This window comes from Anolis sagrei, chromosome 1 (assembly GCF_037176765.1).
Source record: "Anolis sagrei isolate rAnoSag1 chromosome 1, rAnoSag1.mat, whole genome shotgun sequence".
Classification (NCBI taxonomy): domain Eukaryota; kingdom Metazoa; phylum Chordata; class Lepidosauria; order Squamata; family Dactyloidae; genus Anolis; species Anolis sagrei.
In genome coordinates this window covers 313,945,238-313,964,484 of record NC_090021.1, presented here as the reverse complement: position 1 = coordinate 313,964,484, position 19,247 = coordinate 313,945,238, and the positions used below count along the sequence as shown (strand labels likewise).

The 19,247-nt window shown below is 38.0% G+C and overlaps 1 protein-coding gene across 7 annotated transcripts in view; it reads left to right on the top strand.

Annotated features, from left to right (window-relative positions):
- Nucleotides 1-18,225, top strand: part of EML5 (EMAP like 5) — a 103,367-nt gene extending 85,142 nt beyond the window's left edge. For 6 of the 7 annotated variants that reach the window (XM_060756954.2, XM_060756979.2, XM_060756962.2 and 3 more), the window contains 9 exons: nt 1,449-1,606; nt 2,833-2,947; nt 3,519-3,707; nt 3,914-4,086; nt 5,902-6,064; nt 6,420-6,523; nt 7,334-7,487; nt 9,420-9,520; nt 9,811-10,647. In XM_060756954.2, the coding sequence (XP_060612937.2) occupies nt 1,449-1,606; nt 2,833-2,947; nt 3,519-3,707; nt 3,914-4,086; nt 5,902-6,064; nt 6,420-6,523; nt 7,334-7,487; nt 9,420-9,520; nt 9,811-9,847 (1,194 nt within the window). In that variant the 3' untranslated portion in view covers nt 9,848-10,647. Of the gene's footprint in view, nt 1-1,448; nt 1,607-2,832; nt 2,948-3,518; nt 3,708-3,913; nt 4,087-5,901; nt 6,065-6,419; nt 6,524-7,333; nt 7,488-9,419; nt 9,521-9,810; nt 10,648-18,186 lie in introns of those variants that run through there. The other variant, XM_067462953.1, reaches the window with a different exon arrangement.
- Nucleotides 18,226-19,247: the final 1,022 nt, after the last annotated feature.

Below are 19,247 nucleotides of genomic sequence, written 5' to 3'. Positions count from 1 at the left end.
GGTTTATGCCAGAGCCTTTGCAGTTCGATTTTGATTATTTAATAATAATTTAATAATAATAATAATAATAATAATAATAATAATAATAATAATAATGTTGACAAACTTAGATTTAACCTTAACTTACCATTCCATAATTGATTCAGTGGGTCTAATACCAAAATTTAGGGGCCATCTACATGGGACAAATGAGGCAGGAAAGGGGTGAAAGGACATCATGACAGCCACATAATGCACAAGGCCGATTCATTCTAATGCAGTGGTTCTCAACCTGGGGTCCCCAGATGTTTTTGGCCTACAACTCCCAGAAATCCAAGTCAGTTTACCAGCTGTTAGGATTTCTGGGAGTTGAAGGCCAAAAACATCTGGGGACCCCAGGTTGAGAACCACTGTTCTAATGCCTGGCAGGGACGCTTAAAACACTCTTGTAAAAAAAATGGGGGATGCACTGGTGCTTTCTCGAAGATCCAGAGATTACCTGCACTTTGAGGCAGTGCAAACAGGCTAGTTCTGAATCAGAACTGGATGCAGCTGTTTACATGGCCATCCCACTTTCTCCAGGCTCAGGTGCACTGGACACAGGGGGTGGCATTTACTGTCTCTACTGTGTCCTTGTTTTAGTGACGACCACCAGGGGTGAAATCGTTGGTGGTCAGTGCTTGTCGAATGTAGTGACACTGGCCAGAGTGTCACAGAGATCATGGAAGGGAAAGGCAAAGGAGGGTCAAATGCTCCTCCTCCTTCTGCACTCTGGCAATCCAGCCAGCATTATTACATACAACAAGAGATGACCACCAGCAGTTTTGTGCTCAAAAATCACCACTAAGCCAGACATGAGAAGGTTGATAAGGCCAGCTGTCCTGCAGCACCAAAAAGTGTTTGGCACTGCTGGGGTATCTGGGCTCCTTTCTTACACTGGGCAGCTCAGTGCCACACAGTGCAAACACCCATTCAAGATCAGCTCCATCTTATGTGACCCATGTAGCTGGATCCAAAGATTAATTTCCCTTCTAGGTAGCCCTCCACATTCTCTTGAAGGCTTAGGAAAAGCAATCAGAAACTAATAGGTTACTCCCCATGCATCAGTGGGATAGGCAGGAATTTCCAATTTCTTTCAGTTACAGCAATTTACTCCTCTCGCTTGCTTGCTAGTTTTCCATTTCCCACTTTGCCAGCTTGCAGCTAATTAGGAGTAAGGTTATTAATATTACACTAGAATGTAATTAATAATAAAGAGAGGAATGATTCTGATGAGGAAATGTGGACGCTGATTAGCTGGCAAATAATAACATTTGTTTTCCAGGGTACATCATACACCAAGGTGACGTAGGTTTTTTAGTTTGATCATTGTTTTTATACCAATTACAATTTTGTTAGAAAATGAACCCATTTGTTCCATTTTAAAATCATTTGATGAACATATCCCCCCCCCACCTTTTTTGTTTCAGAACAATTTGACATTTACAGGTACCATCAGTGGAGATGTATGTGTTTGGAAAGAGCATATATTGAATCGTATTGTTGGCAAAGCTCACAATGGGCCTATATTTGCAATGTATACAACACTACGAGATGGCTTAATTGTAACAGGTGGCAAAGAGAGGCCGTGAGTCCTATTTTTTATTCTACAGATGCATTTAGCAAAGTTTTTAGTGACAACATCCTGGAAATGTGTTGTAGTAAATTACACTCTGGTAGTAGTTTTTAGTATTTACCATTGGGCATGTTTGTAGGCATTAACAGCCTAACTAAGCTTAGTATATATATTGGTGTATAAGTCAACCTCATGTAAAGACTGAGGGTAGGTTTGGGAGTCAAAATTACAGATTTTAATACAACCTGTAGATAAGTCAATAGTACAAAGTCTTTTGCCTGCCTTCTTTGGCATGTCTTTGCCATGGTTGATTGGAAAGAATTTGGCAGAAGCCACCTGAATTGTCCACAATGTCTCCACAGAAAAAATGAAGGAGGAGAGTAAGGAATTCTCTAATTCTGCCTTGTCATCACTGTTTATTCAACCATCCTTTCTGATGAATTCCTTTTACCCATTGATGGGGGATTAAGTAAGAGCTCCTTTCTGATCTCTTTGTAGCAGCTCTGTTGTGGCTTCCCACCTGCAGCAAAGATAATGCTGTGTGCATTGTTCTCCTTCATTGGGCTTCAGCCTGAGGCCACCATTGCTTTTTCTCCAAGTGCCCATCAGGCTAATTTTTGAAGTAAAATATTGGTAACGATTACAAAAGGCTTAAGAACCATGGAAAACCTATAACTGTACAAAACATATATATGAATGTACATGCCTTCAAGTTGCCTGTCAACTTATGGTAATCCCATTAATTTCATAGGGTTTTCTTACACAAGGAATACTCAGAGATGGTTTACCATTACCTTTGTTTTAAATATAGCCTACAGCTCTTACTATTTGTTGGCAGTCTTCCATCCAATAGTAATCATACATACCTACTCTTAAATCATCTTCTATGCACACAATTTTGTGGACAGCAAATACAATGTATTTTAAATCTTAGCTTTAATGATCAAATTGTGGGAAAACAGCTACATTGTCCAGTTTATGAGCAGTGTATGAGGTTTGATTGAAAAATCTTGCTGGTGCACTTTGTCTAGAAGAAGTCAGTGGAAAGGAAAGGATTGGAAAAATAGGCTGCTTAGAGTCATCACTTGCCATCCCTGTACAATCAGGGGAAACTATGAACATGGGTGTCATGGATCAACAAGATTCTGACCATATATTTTCTCTTAGGTAGTTTTATCCATTCTTTTTATAATGTTTTCTACTTTTTCTAATGTTTTATAATGTCTTATTTGCACCAGATCAAAAGAAGGAGGAGCAGTTAAATTATGGGATCAGGAACTACGGCGGTGTCGTGCTTTCAGATTAGAAACAGGACAGATGGTTGACTGTGTTCGCTCTGTATGCAGAGGCAAAGTAAGTCTGGGCTTCTTTTATATAATACATCTTAAGGCAACTAGGTACATAGCACCAGTAATAAAAAATGCACTTGGCTTCCAATTTGTTTCCAAACTCAAATCCAAAATGCTAGTTTTGACCTCTCTGTGTGTGACACCTTCAATCCGCCTGTCAACTTACAACAACCCCATGAATTTCATTGGGTTTTCTTAGACAAAAAAAATCAGAAAAAATACTTACCAATTCTTTCTGAAGTTTAGCTTACAACACCTTGTGTTAATTGACGACCTCCCTTCCACGTACTAAGAAAGGTTGACACTGCTTACTGTCCAAAATCAGATAGGATCGGGTGCCTTTAGGGTATTTAGAAACTGACCTACACATCTTTAAATGGCTTTGGGCCTCAGTAACTTAGAGACCATCATCTGCCATATAAACTTGTTAGAAATATGAGATCCTCTAAGGAGGCCCTGTGTTATGTCTCAGGACTTGTGAGCATAATGGGTCTTTCTCTGTAGCAGCACCCCAAATACGGAACACGCTGCTGATGAAATTATAAGAATTTCCATTAATGATTTCTTTGTTTCAGGGGAAAATTCTTGTTGGGACAAAGAATACTGAAATAATAGAAGTTGGAGAGAAAAATGCCGCGTGTAATCTTCTAATTAATGGTCATATGGATGGCCCTATCTGGGGACTGGCAACACACCCTTCTCGTGATGTGTTTCTTTCTGCTGCAGAAGATGGAACAGTCCGGCTTTGGGATATTGCCGATAAAGTAGGTGTAAAAATGGCATTTCAGAAGTTAAAATAATATTTTAAAATGATATATCAAAAGGAATTCAGATGAAAATACTTCAAAATATTTTTTTTAGAAGATATTGTTAGGAGATAAGCAAGGATAAAAATTAATTTTGACATAACCTTTTGACATACATAAATAGAAAATCTTAATACTTCTCTTTTTAAATACAATTCTCGCAGAAGATGGTGAACAAAGTCAATTTGGGCCATGCAGCACGCACCGTGTCTTATAGTCCAGAAGGTGACATGGTGGCTATTGGCATGAAAAATGGAGAATTTATTATCTTGTTAGTGAACTCTCTGAAAATATGGGGAAAGAAGAGAGACAGAAGATCAGCTATCCAAGACATCAGGTAAGAAATCGGGTGTCTCTTGCTGTGACATCTGCTTTCATTCTCTATTTTCTAGATGTGTTACCTGCATATGAAACATTTTGCAAATGCATATAGGATGATGATAATCTAGTATTTCACGCAATTTTTAACAGATAGAAAGATGGTAAGTTCTAACTACTATTTCTTAATTTATAGTAGAAGGAATTAAACTGAGTGACTGTCGTGCCCCATGAAGACTCTCACTGTTTACCCCCAGTTAAACCCTTTTTAGTTAGAGGGATTAATATTTTTGTACAGTCTCTGGAGGGATCAGTCTAGACAGCCTCTTTCCATTTAAAGCCTCGGTTGCCCTGCCCCTTTAAGAATCCCCTCAGGGACAGAGCCTCAGAAAAGCCACTTCTGGTTCTTGGAAAAGTCAGTCTTTTTGTGACTGGAAGGTGAAGAGAGAGGAGATTCCATCTGAACATTAGGAAGAACTTCCTGACTGTGAGAGCCGTTCAGCAGTGGAACTCTCTGCCCCGGAGTGTGGTGGAGGCTCCTTCTTTGGAAGCTTTTAAGCAGAGGCTGGATGGCCATTTGTCAGGGGTGATTTGAATGCAATATTCCTGCTACTTGGCAGGGGGTTGGACTGGATGGCCCATGAGGTCTCTTCCAACTCTTTGATTCTATGATTCTATGAAAGCTGGAAGGTCTACAAAATAGCACATCCAGTCGGAGCTGTATGAATTGTATTCAAGTCTAGTCGGAGCTGTGTGAGTTATATTCAAGTCCAGTCAGGGTTACATAATGAGACCATCTTAGAGAGAGTTGAACACCACACAAGAAAGAGACAATAAGAAGAAATAAAGATTCAAGAGTTTTAGTTTGGCCAGAAATGTGTCTATCTCACAAAGACTTTACCTCTCCTCATAAAGACTTTGTTGTGAGACTCAAGAGGAAAGTCTAAAATTCTTACCAGTTAACAAATTCTTGTTTGATTCAACTATATAGTCACCAAATTGTTCCCTGCACACCCAGTTCAACTTCCAAGTAGTTAAGATAGCGTGGGGGCAGAACGGTCACAATTGATAATAAGGATCAACTGTCTGAAGCACAGACATGAAAGCCAGAAAGGGTGAAATAACTTATGAAAAAGTGACATAGCGTAAATTAAGAGGAAAAGAAACCTCAATGCAATCATTTTCAAGGACTATTGAAATCTGATACAAGACTACTCAAAAGTAAGTCTCTTTGAATTTAATGAGTCTTATTTCCAGGCAGACCTTAGTAAGTTGCTTTTAAAAAGAATTGGTATGCTGGTGTGTTGGAGCCCATCCATAACTGAATAGTGACAGAATGATGCTTTCACCCTAACACTGACCAGTCTTGAATGATTATTTTCCTTCTCCTAAAAGTAACTTTTCAGACCTCACACTCAGGGGAATAGGTATCAGATGGTAATTCTAATCACTTAGAAACTCAGTAGATGAGAATAAGTTGAGGCATGCAGAGAAAAAGGCACTACTTTCCAATATGAGAAAAAGCTTAAAAGATGTGAAAAATCACTTGAGAAATGTAGTGTGCAAAAGTTTAGTTAGAGGAGGAAAGAAATACATTCCATTCTGTCTAAGTATGTGTGATTTAAAGATATGTGCAAAGTACTTTATTTTATATTGAGAAAGTTCATCTTTGCCCAGTGTTTATACTATAGTCATATGTAACATGAAGGAAATAAAAATAATGTATTGTACTGTATTGTGTCACATACTATTTTGAGATCAAGTCTGTGCTTAGTGAAATTTACGTCATGTTTAGTAATATCAAGAAGTCATCTAAAACTGTTCATCTCCCTAGGTTCAGCCCAGATTCTCATTACTTAGCAGTGGGTTCCAGTGAAAACGCAGTAGATTTTTATGACTTGACGTTGGGGCCTTCCCTTAACCGAGCCAGTTACTGCAAGGACATCCCAAGCTTTGTCATTCAAATGGACTTTTCAGCAGATAGCTGTTATCTTCAGGTAAATATAAGTAGAGGTTTTGGTAGGATTTATTTGCATATACATTTGTATAATAAACAACATCTTGCTATCATGCTGTGCAGAGATCCCAGTGTGCCCATACACAGTGGCACTTGAGAAAACCTCTGGGGTGTTAATGAACTTATTCTTGAGTGGAGGGGAAAGCGGCTTAGTGATTTCTGAATTCACACAACCCACCTTATGTTTCATTCCGTTCCACTGGAATTCTGCTGCAGCAGTCCTTTGGAATGAATTGAGTGGAAATAGCAGGGCCTTTTGTGCGAAGGCCTATCCTCCCTCTCTCATGGAGTAAGTATTAAATTGAATTTCTGTCTCTTCATATTCATTCTTAAAGGTGTCTACTGGATCTTACAAAAGGCAAGTTTATGAAGTGCCTTCTGGAAAACAACTCTTGGATCAAACTGTGATTGACCGAATAACATGGGCTACTTGGACCAGGTAATACAGCACATTTTAGAATTTTGAAAATATGACACATTGTCTCCTTAAAAAGAAGATCATAAGGCTATGCAATCCCTAGTTTTCATTTCTCTTACATTCCATGGCACTCTCCTCAGCCTCTGGACTTGTGGATTGAGGGTGAACTTTCCATAAATATTTTTGGATGTACAGATGAGCTAGCCACAGTTGCATGCATTATACCTCCATGTGCCATCTTCAGAGTTATAGATTCAAAGTTATTCTTTCAGTTATGTCCATTAACTCCTTTCTCTCTGCTTCAGGTAGTTCCATAGTTTTGCTCAAACCTCCTGAAAGTGTTTACTTTAACAAAAGTGATTGGATTTTATTGGAAAAAAGGCATCTTCCCAATAGGATCTAAACCAGTTGAACAGAAATAAACTTGCTTATGGATCCAAAAGAATTAACAAACAGAGGCCTTTTCTTGATTGCATCTCAACCAGCAAAAGAGGACTAATGGACCCTTTGTACAATCCTCTCATAAGCTTCTCACCCACTTCTTAGTCTCTCATCAAATATTCTCTTATGAGGAGATACTATTTCTTTTTTATATATATTTATATACCTACATACCTCGGGTCGTGAAAAAAATTCTCAGCCAGAAGGGGTCCTGAGTGGAAAAGTCTTGAGAAGCCCTGAACTAGTTTACTAGTGGAAGCTATTGCATGAATCCATTGAGTTTGAATACCTAAGCAAATGGAGAATATAGCTCTTGTGGAAAAAAAATGTATATCTTAAGAAGATTAAGCAGATTTATTTAGATGCTCCTTTTCTCTCTTCTCTATTTAGTGTTCTAGGAGACGAAGTTATTGGAATCTGGTCCAGGCATGCTGAGAAAGCTGATGTGAATTGTGCCTGTGTTTCTCATTCGGGAATCAGCCTTGTAACAGGCGATGACTTTGGCATGGTCAAGCTGTTCGATTTCCCTTGTCCAGAAAAATTTGTAAGAACTTTTTCCTTGAAGAACATGAACCTTTTTTTTAAACTATAGTGACTTGTTGTGAAACTATTTATTTATTTATTTATTTACGACATTTATATGCCGCCTTTCTCACCCTGAAGGAGACTCAGAGCGACTTACAAACAGCTTATATACATACAATATACATTATATACATTATATTATTAACATAGTACAATATCAGTGCTATATATTACTATATTGTACTATACCATTATATTGTAATATTAATAGTAATATTACATGTAATATAAAATATATAATTATAATATCATATTATAATATATTATTAGTATTACCGTACGTTCTGGTGTATTAGACTACTTTCTAACCTAATAAAATCTTCTCAAAAGTCAGGGGTAATCTTATATGTGGGGGTTGTCTTATACGCTGGAGTAGACTTATACATGGGAGTCTTCTTTTATGCGTGAGTAGTCGTATACACCAGGAGTCGTCTTATAGAGCGGGTGCTGAAACTTCCAATCCAGATTGGAAAATCTGTGGTTCCTGCATATTGTAGGGGGAGCTCAAAAATGGCAGTCACCATGTCCCTGCCATATGTAGCGACTGTATGAAAGCATTAAGGACGATGCTGTACAAGTATGGTAGAAGAAAATCCATCAGGATTCGTGGACTTAATGTGGTCCTGAGGGTGAGGAGAAGGGGCGACTCACCGGGAAGGTGTAAGTGAAGGGCGGAGCAAGCTGCAGGTGTCCGGGACGCCCGGGGTATGGAAAAAAAGAGATAGAGTGGCTCTGAGCCCAGAAAAACACTCTCTGGCACACCCTTGTATCCTATTACCGTACCTCCTCTTCTGCCTCTCAGATCTCGCTCCTGAAGACTGCAGTAAAGCGGTGCAGATGTGAATGTGCGAGATCTGAGAGGCAGAGAAGGAGGTACAGTAATAGGAAAATTACCATATTGAAATCAAATCTGATGCTTTTAAAAATTTTATTTGGTATGTGTTGGAAGAGGGGCAGTCTTATATGGCGAGTATATCCCAAACTCTATATTTTAACTGGAAAAGTTGGGGGTCGTCTTATACACCCAGTCATCTTGTATTGTATTACATTATAATATTATAAATATTATATGTATATACAATATATTACATTACATTACATTGTATTGTATTGTATTGTATTGTATTGTATTGTATCATTAGCATAGCACAGGAGACAAGATGGAACTGTTCACTGCCCCCCTCTCTTCACTCTGGCCATTGATGCTGGGGAGAGGGGTCCCCAACTGATGACATATGCAGGAGACAAGATGGAACTGGCCCCAGGCCCCCTCTGTCTTGAATCTCTAGAAATGTGGCAACAGTGTGCTTTTCTATATTATCTAAAAATAGAGTAATCTTCTCAGGCTCTTTTTAAGCAGGATCTTTTGAGTCCTTTTACTGCTGAACATTTAAGATACAAATATAAAATTGCATGATTAATAAGGAATCCTGACTAGCTGCATTAATTTGCCATTCACCTGAGGCAAGCAATAGACTGATTGGAAAGTCCAAGATTTTGTTCATGTCTTTTCTGATTTTATACATTATTTTAGATTTTAAAATAAATGAACTAAGGAGCTGGCATAAAAAGTCTCTTATCACACTGGAGGCTGACAGAAAATATGATAAAACAAAACATGAATAGATCTACAAAATAAAAACAGAAGAATAAAGACAAACTCTAGGACTTTCTGATATTTTTATAAGTCAGTGTTGTACCCTCAGTTGTGAACAATTGACAGCACTTGCCTGACCTTCTTGCCAAAATAGCGCTAGAAGTCAAGAACCCAGCACTGAGAGGAGTAAAGGAGATCAATCTTAGTAAATGCTTTCCAAATATTCACGTAGCATGGTTAGGTGTGCATTTTTAAAACCGTCAAACTGATATGGATAATTTTCTTATTTTAAAGGCAAAACATAAAAGATTTCTAGGTCACTCGGCCCATGTGACTAATATTCGCTTTACAAGTGGAGACAGATACGTTGTCAGTGCAGGTGGAGATGATAGCAGGTAAGTAACTCTTTTCCGAAAATAGGAATGATTCTTACAAATTCAGTAACACAAATGGAATAATAGGAAGAAATCTTGAAGTAGTAATGGTGCAAATTGTCATCCGCAATCTCTGAAAACAAACTCAAATGCTGAGAAGACAAGCAGTCATTAAGATACACCAGCAGAAACCCTAGGGGAAATAAACCTATTAGCTAACTGCCAGTATATGTGTAAATCTATTTTGGAATTGTTATGTTTTCATTTGCAGTAATTTTCATTTCTCTTTTCACTTCTGTTTGAAAATACAGCATATTTGTCTGGAAATGTGTACATATGCCTCACTGAGAGTCACGAAGAACTTTTTAAAGTGTACACTGCATGAAGTAAGAGGTGTAAATGCCCCAGTTGCAAAGAGACATTCTCCAGTGCCCTGCATGCTTCAAGAAATGGTGCTGATAAAAGACAGGCAATCAGCTGTCAGACTGACTCACGTGTACAAGAGGAATGGACTACTTCAAATGTACTGAGTCTAGTCATATTACTACAGTATCAGATAACCTACATTTGTTTCCCACTCACTGCCAGATGCTGAAACATATGGATAAGAGGAAGCAGGTTTCTGTACAGTTTCCTTGTAAGATCATGGATTTCTAATCAAGAGATGTTACTGCTGACCGAATGCTGTACATCAATGTGTTTACTTTCAGCATGAATGTTTAAGTACTGGGTACTGATTCTTGCTAAAATAGAAGACTCCTTATTTTATTACTGAAAGGAAAACCACCTTACAGCTCTTAATTTTTTTAAAAAAATGAGTGAAAGTAATATAAAAGATAGGAATGACCCAGCAAAAGCTTTGTCTAGTTCAGCAAAACAGAACACCTCCCAAGAGTTATGTTTGTTCCTAGGTCTTGCAGAATTCTATTGGTTTTAAGGCCTGGGTTGTCGTCATGTCTGGTGAATGCTAGGAGACATGCATGAACCCATTCTTCAAGGCTAATTTAGTGTTTTTGTATTACTCAAGCATTAAATTAGTTCTGTGAGCAGAATGAGATTTGCTCACATTGTGAGTGCCTTGCCCACAACCTAAAAGTCTAACTCCGTTTTTTGCCTTGTGAATAAAAATGTTATCAATGAAAGAGAAATTGCTGTGTTTGCTTACAGTGTTGTGCTAGAACTGGGAAATAGGCAGTTTATTTTACTGTTCATATATTGATGAAGCTTTAGTTGTCACCAGAAGCAAAAAAAACAGCAATAGGAATTGTTCTGTACATTTTCACATAATCACTCGGTAAAATGGAAGTGACCGTAAGTTGAAAATATTGTACAAGTTGCTTCTTTAATTTTTATACAAGAGTAAACTAGTTTAATCTCTTGCCCTCTAGCTCAAATCATAAAGCAACATATATATAAGCACTCACAGACCCCACATTAGAATGAAAATGGATTATATTTGAAAGCAACTGTATATTAGTCTAATAACACATGAGAAACATAAACACACATTAACTAGGAGATTTTTGACATGCAAGTGCCTGTATGTTTCACTTATTTCTAACATCTAGTTGTAACTTCACCAGAACTGTACATGTTGATAACAATGGGGCTTACTCCTTGGTATAATATTCTAAATGGAAGATTTCAGGTGACTGTTATTTATGTAACTATAGAGTTAGAAGAGGAAAGGATGGGTGTTTGCGTCAAGAGTAGGCGAGTGCTGTGTTCTTGAAAACTTTATTGAAAACAGTGCCACAGTTCCCTTTTAAGACTCAAAAGCCTTTGAAGAGTTGATTTGGGTTCTGGGACTCCCTATTTATTTTTCAGCACTCCAGTCTAAAAGGCACAATAAGAACAGGTTACTTACCTATAACTGTGAGTCTTGGATTCGTCATCTGTGGCTCTGCAGTGCATCCCTTGAACCCAGAGCAGTGCAAGATGTGTTTTGGCAGCTGCTTCCTCCCAATATGATCAGTGTGTTGCTATAGAAACCCGCAGTTCCTGGACACTGAAGTAGCAGCCAAGAAGAGCCAATATCAAGGGGAGGATGGCTGGATTTCTGTGAATCCATATACGACTGCTTGAGTCAGTTACACATGAGCAACCTGTTCTTCTTTAAGGTTTCTGTGACACACACTAATGGGAGACTAACAAGGTACTCACCACAGGAAGTGTTAGTGCCATGCAACCCAGGGGAAGAGAGCAGCCCTACCAAAAACAGTGTCAGCCTGGTGGGACCTTGTATCTTATCTGTAATGCAATATGAAGGTGGAACCATGTTGTGGCTCTGCAGATGTCATGAAATGGGATTCCCTTCAAGAAGACAGTTGAGGCCACTGCTTATGAGAAGATATAAGTGCTCTGTTCCAAGCGTGCAGTGACTCTTCACTTGAGTCAGAGGTTCTTTCTCAGCAAGAGCATAGGCCAAACAAAGAGTTGTATTCAACTCACTTAGAAAAACACTGTACAGAGACTGGCAGATTCTTCTTGGTGGCCCAGTAGTAGAAGAAAAGTCTCCGAGATTTATGGGAAGAAGCCATCTGATTCACATAGAACTCTAATGCTCAATGCGCATTTAAGTAGTGAAAAAAATGTTCAAAGTTCAAAGCAGAGTTCTGTATGAATTCAGGAAGCACAATCTCCTGATGGAAGTGAAAAACTGACATCACCTTGGGAAGGAACTCCACATCAGACATGTATAACACCTTGTTTTTATGCAAGTGGTCAACCCATTGGACACAGAGTTCACCTGCCCTCCTTGTGCAAGTTACAGTCACCAAGATGGATGTCTTCCAGGTAGGTATCAGATCACAGGAGGCCATGAGTTCAAAGGGCTTCCTCAACAACAAATTCAAGTGAGCTGTACAGTCTGCTGCAGAGAGGGTGCAGATTCTTATATCCTCATAAAAATATCTTGACCAGGAGGTGTATGAAATTGGAAGATTTGCCAACATTCTGTAGCCTCCAGGAGATTGTTGACAGCATCTTATAGTTGAAAGGGAAAGACTCTTGTTAGATGAGGAAAAAGTCCAGCACATGGTTCATCCACACTTCAGCCAGAGATGCTCTCTGAGATGCTATAAAGGCAAGAAATGTGTTCCATTTATAAGAACATTAAGTGAAAAGCCTGTGCACTGCATCAAGAACTCAACAGGTAGAAGCTGGCAGAGAAACTACAGAAAGACTTTCCAAGTAGGATACCTTATTCTGCCTTCATGAATGGTGAGATCTGGGCAAAGTGGCAGTCTTGAATAATTCTTCTTTTAGACACATACCAGCTTTTCTTCTCGTCTTCTATTTCTTGTGGAGTTTTAATATTGCACGATGAATTAATTCCTGTTTTTACTAATTTGCCATACATGTGCATAAACTGAATTGTCTGTTTGGACTTCTGCAATTAGATCAATGGATGGATTCTGAGAATTTTTTTTGTTAAGAATCTTTGCATATACGATCTCTGGAGCTATCTAAAGGATTCTACTAAATCTTTAAAGATTTCAAAGGCAATACATTTCAGACAAAATATCAAATTTAGCATAGAATGATGGATTTACAGATCCTTTGATTGGCTACTATTTTCAGCTAAAAGGTGCCACCAGACTAATCTATCCTTCACCACAGTATCTGCTATTATTGTTCCAAAATGAGAGAGAGCCCTTTCAGAGTTGGTTTCTATCATGTTAGCCATCATTGTTAAAATTAATTCTGAGCTTTCTTCTGCATTAGTATTAGCCAAGTTGCTTTCCAACCTCATCAGTCCTGACTGCTGTAATTATTTACGTGGCCCAAGCCAAGTTATTCTTGATCTGTAAACTATTTAACATAAGTGAGCTCTTAAACAAAACAAAGTAAATTCAGGGAAAAAAACTGGACAGAAAGCAAGGCCACCTTTTTTGCTAGAAAGATTTCCAACTTTGTAAGCAGCACAATCTTGCAGTTATAGTTTTTCAAAAAAAAAATTTTTGGCCAACTATTGTCTCAAAAAGAAAAAAAGCTATTGTGAGTGGGGAAAGCTTAGATGTTCACACATCATTGTACTTACTCTTAATGAGTTATTTTCACCTTATTTTTTTCAAATAATACTTCAAAAATACCAATGTTCACCCAAATCCTCTCCCTGCCAAAACAAATTTTTAGGAGTAACGAATGCACATTATTCCTTATGCCCAAAGCAACTAATAATACCAGTCATGCCATTTTAACAGTAGCAATGTTGGTAATGCTATCACCACGAACCTAATGCATTGCAAGTAATATTGTTACTTGTAAAAGGTTACATCTGAGTACTAGAACCTTCTCTACTGAAAACAGGCAGCCCTCCCACTTCTCGTTTAGTTTGCAAATTCCCCGGCCATTGTCCCCCTCTAAATCCTGTTTCAAGCTCCCAAGAAATAATGCTGATGGATGATCAGGCAAAAGCAGGGGATTCCTTACTGTAGAAATATTTAGCTTCCCCTGTACTGAAAACCAGTAATTTTAAAACAACTATTCCTGATGACTTTTTGATAGAAATTTAATATGTTGAGTATAACATTTTTCTTGGGAAACACAAATACTGCTTCCAGGGTCATAGTGTGATCATGAATTATAGTCTGAAGTGCCATGAAGATTACACAGTATCTTGATAATTCTGTAATTTTTGAAATCCAAAACAAACCCTGAATGCATGAGAGTATTTGAAAAATTCCATGACCTTCTGCTTGCATTGCTTATGAAAATGTGTTGATGTTATCCATTATTTCCACAGTAGTGAGCCTGATTTTCATTTTAAAGCAGTGGTTCCCAACCTGTGGTCTGTGGACCACCAGTGGTCCACAAGAACAAAAATATGGTCCACTGCCTCACAATTACTACACTGTTGCCTCGAAACCACACGACAAGAGCGACTAGTCTCACAAAACTCTCTTATAGTGCCAAGGCAACAGGGATTTTAGGAGGGGAGAGGCTGACTACCCACAAAAGATTACTACCACATCAACTCTAGGTTATTAAATATGGTTTTCTGTGGGCGAGCAGATGGCAACTCCTAGACGGCCTATGTTCTGTATCAGAAACTAGAACTGATGTGGTCTATCCAATGCAGTTTTCTGAATCAGCACCCGAAATAACCAAACTGAACTTAACGTTGACCAAAAACTGTTTCATAATCCTTTTGGTACTAATGTTGGGGAGTGGTCCCTGGTCAAAAAAAAAGTTGGGAATCACTGTTTTAAGGCAAATATCCCATTAAGTTGTGCATTAAGGCACTGAAGCAGTTGTGATAATTTGAATAAAATAACTGGCTGGTTAAATTCAAAGCTTCCTTTATCTGTGGATTGCTGAACCTTGGCTAGGGAAATATTTATTTGTAAACAAGATAACATTTCAGGTGCTATCCGTATAAATGTGGCTTAGAGTGAACCTGTCATCCGCATCATTTTAACATTGAACTGTCATGCTCTTCCGATAGTAACTGGTTGTCTGTGTGCATGTGTTGTTTATATGTGAACATATGTATCTTTGGTTTTTAGAATGGCCTTAATATTTTTACAAACTGAATAATGTTTTAGCTACAATCTTAAACCATTCAGTAGTATTTCATGTGTTTGTCCAAAAAAGTCAAGAGGATAAAGAAAAGAGGGATATCTTCAGATTGAATAATACTGCTTTTGCATGCAGAACAGAAAGTGAGTACATGGGATATACAGCATGTAATTGTGTGTATCTTTTGGCTATCAGATCCACATGGTCTTTGTGAGGTTTTATAATACACCTTTCATTTTCTTCTTTCTGGCCTGCTAGGGATATGGAAGCTACCAAGTCCCTAGTTGATAGGCTGGAAATGATAATCTATACAAGACTGATACTCCTAGATGTTCTTATGTTGTATAACATAATGAAATGTGCCATAAGGCATCTTACAAGTGGGTTACAAACAAACAGATCGTACACTTTCTTTACTGCTAGTGAAGCCTAAACATTTGCATTGTTGGTGCTACCCCCACACCTCTCTTTTGAAGTACAGTATTCTGAAGTCAACTTAAATGGCTTCCCCAGGATGATAGGTGCTGGGAAATGCAATTACTTCGAAGAGATTTGGCAGGTTTGTCTGATACTAGATTATTGTGGGAGGCGAGAATATGAATGTGGTCCCATATTGCACTTTGCCTTCTAATCTTTGTAAGAATGCATTCTAGACTTAAGTTGGGTGGCAAGGTAGACTGTTGCAACCTCACTTCTTCCACAAAGGGCTCAACTTTGCCCAAACGCTGTGAAAATCAGTAACAGATGGAACACTACAGACTTTTCTCTTTGAAATCTCTGCAAAAAAAGTCAATGACATATTATCCTGAGAGAAAAATGAACAATTTCTTGACCTTTGACAGCCATTCTGTCGTAGGTGTAGAAGGAGCACAGCTATGAAAATTATTTGAGGATTCTGTTTTTTAAAAACTTACCAAAAACAGAAGCTTTCATTAGCGGAAAAACACTGTTTGTTAAGGCTTCTTATTTTAAAAAAGTAATTTTTATAACTGTCCATCTGTCTTACTGTAATTCTTTGGATTTACAATTTCAGTATGAAGTATTAGTCAGACAATCATCCTTGCTTTAACCAAAAAGGAAAAATAACCCATCCAATTAACCCAAAGGTGTATGTTAATTTGAATCTGATAAAGCCTGTGTATTCCATTTTTGGTTATGATAAAGAGTTAATCCCTGTGATCAAACAAAATCTTTATAATTTGTTTTTTTCTAGATGTATATCAGTTAAGCCTTTTTGCATAATTTTTTTTATTTCAAAAATAACCAATAATGAATTTTATAATTATCTGCAACCTTACAGATTTCAAAGTGAAATATTCAGTTTCAGAATTCAAGAATATATTTGTCAAATGTGTGCTTAAAACGTGGAGCTAATTTTATCTTCTCACATCCTAATGTAAATATTTGTACAGAATATTATTTTGTATATTTTTGTGAATTGTAGATCCCCAAAGATTAAAAGGATTTAATAAAAAATGTTACTGCTTAATATTTCACACTTTTTATGGAGTCAAAAAGAATACTAATTTGGGCCTATTAATTTATAGGATAGCTGCTTATAATCCACAGGAGTCTCCAATCAAATGTTTCAAGAAACACAGGTAATTAGATGAAGAAATGTATAGAATGAGCCAGTCCACATCTTTATTCTTGAAAATGGAAAATCAGACTAAGTGTACTGACAAAAGCGGGAATCCTTTTAGCAGCATCAAACAGGCATATATAAGAACAAGCTTATGTTCCCTATGTCTCTCTGATTTATGTGGAGGGTGGGATTATTATTATTATTATTATTATTGTTATTTAAAACTTTTATATCTATATCTTCTCAACCTCTGTAGAAGGACTCAGACCAGCTATTTTGTGCAGTATTCCATTCTGCACAATATTTGCACAGGTTTGTTTTATATGGAAAACATGGAACATTCCTTGCTCTGGAGAAAATGCTATAATTAAGGATATATGCTGCATAAAAGATTAATTTGCACAGAATATAACATTTTCTACACATAAACTGTATTTTCTGTGCAAGAATTCTTTGTTAATGTTATTTCCCATGCAGAAAACGCTGTTTTCTGTGCAAAAAAAATGAGCATGTATATGAGAAAAGTCAAAACAAATCAGGAGATAAGACTCCATGTGCTTACACATCAGTGGTGCTCAACCTGTGGGTCCCCAGATGTTTTGGCCTTCAACTCCCAGAAATCCTAGCAGCTTGTAAATTGGCTGGGATTTCTGGGAGTTGTAGGCCAAAACACCCATGGACCCACAAGGTTGAGAACCACTGTTATAGATCGTCGCTGGCTTCATTTGTTTTAAAAAGCACAGCACATTTCAGCAACCATCAGAATGAACCTTCCTCTGGGGCTACCCCAAAAATACCAATACAATTCCACTTAATATATTAACAAGAACAATGCAAAATTGGTTATATTTTCTAAAAACATAGGTTATGTTATTCTATATAACATAGTGTATACTTTTACACTGAAAATTTTAGCATTGTAAAATACACTCTTCCAAAAGAACAACCTGAGCTTTTTAAAATAAATATAACTAATATCAATTCAAGGAGGTTTGTTTGCTGACTTGCTTTGACTTCTGTGCAATACAACCAACTGCGAATTTTGTGAAGAAGAAGCCCTAAATCACAAATAGTATTTGAAAACGTCCGGGATTTTTGCAGTGGGAAGAAAATAGCTGAAATTACTACCTTCAAGAAGAAACGTAATGAACAATTACAATCCACTCTGGTGGATCAGTGAATGGTCTGCTACTGTGTACTTTCATATGGAGAACCACTACACTACACTGAACCATCTACTTTCCCTGTATTGTAGTTGAGAGACATTGGCTACAATCCTTTAAACTTGTAGGGCAGCATGTGAAATTCACTCCAAGGTGAGAAAGGCCTGTGTGGAAGGAATCCTGGCTACTAATTAAACACAGAAATAATTCTGCCCAGCCTCATCTGAGAAGCAGTATTCTTTCTCTTTCTACTCTCTACTTATCTATTACAGCCCTCAAAGACATACAACCGGCCTCCCATCCTGGCAAGAACCAGGCCCATCCACAAGCTCTGAATCCATAAATTCAACCAACTGGGTCGGGAAGAAACTTTTGTAACAATACATTATTCCAAAAATGCTAAAAAGGCATGTAAGAAGATGGTGGCAGATGTTCTTTAGCACCCCCCTGCAAGGGAGTAGAAATCACAAAGGCAAAGTGGGGGTAGGGGGAAGAGAGAAGGATTGGGTTGTGACCACAGCATAAGAAAGTGATTCCAAGCCAACCTGACCCTAACATTCGCTTCCTCTCCCTCTCTTGTTCTCTGTCTCATGGAAGATTAATTCAGAGAAAACAGGTGCTCCAGTTCTGTCAAAAAGGCGGAACAGGGAATCAGGATGCATCCAGTGCCAAATTGGGCTGTTCAACCATTCAAATGCCTTGTTTGCAGATTCTCCTACAGATGGAAAATGCCTGTTTTGATTGATAAAGACCTGCATGAGCTGAGTCCAGAGTAATCTGAAGGGTTATATTCTCTGACATCTTTCTCAGTCTTACCACTTTCAGGTATACATTTGGTACAGACAGAAACAGGACAGGTCATCTGAGTGGTCATTCTGGGATTATAGAACTCCCTCTTCCAAGGGTGGTCGAATTTTCCCCAATCTTGCTGTCCTTCCACCGGCAGGCAAGACCTTTCTATTTAGGTGGGCTTTCAGCAATGGAGCACCTCCTGCATTCAGAGATTTTTAAAAATGAATGTGCTGGAGTTTTAATATTTTATTGATATATCAGTATCGTTAGGTGGTTTTAACTAGTGTTTTCAAACATACTTTAACTAATAAGTCTAATCAGAGTTCTTTTTATTTTGCATCCCGATTTTGGTTCAGATGAAGAATGCTATAGAATCATGTGGGCGGGCCTACAGAAGTGTTCTCTCTAGGTCTCCAGACAGATTTAATGGTCAATGGAACCTCACCACAGAATCACACGGCAGATCTAGAGAGAACAGTCCTCTAGGAACCACTAGGTCCTCCAGTGCTATTCTATGGTATTCAAAGCTCTTTGTGCATAACAAACCATGTTTGATGAGTTGGCGCAACAAGTGACCCTATTACACAACTCTGTAGAACAAAGGAACATTTCTAATCCAAAATGATGAGCTACAGTGGACTTTGTGAAGGTGTGCGCAAAGGAACAATACAGAAACCCCAAGATC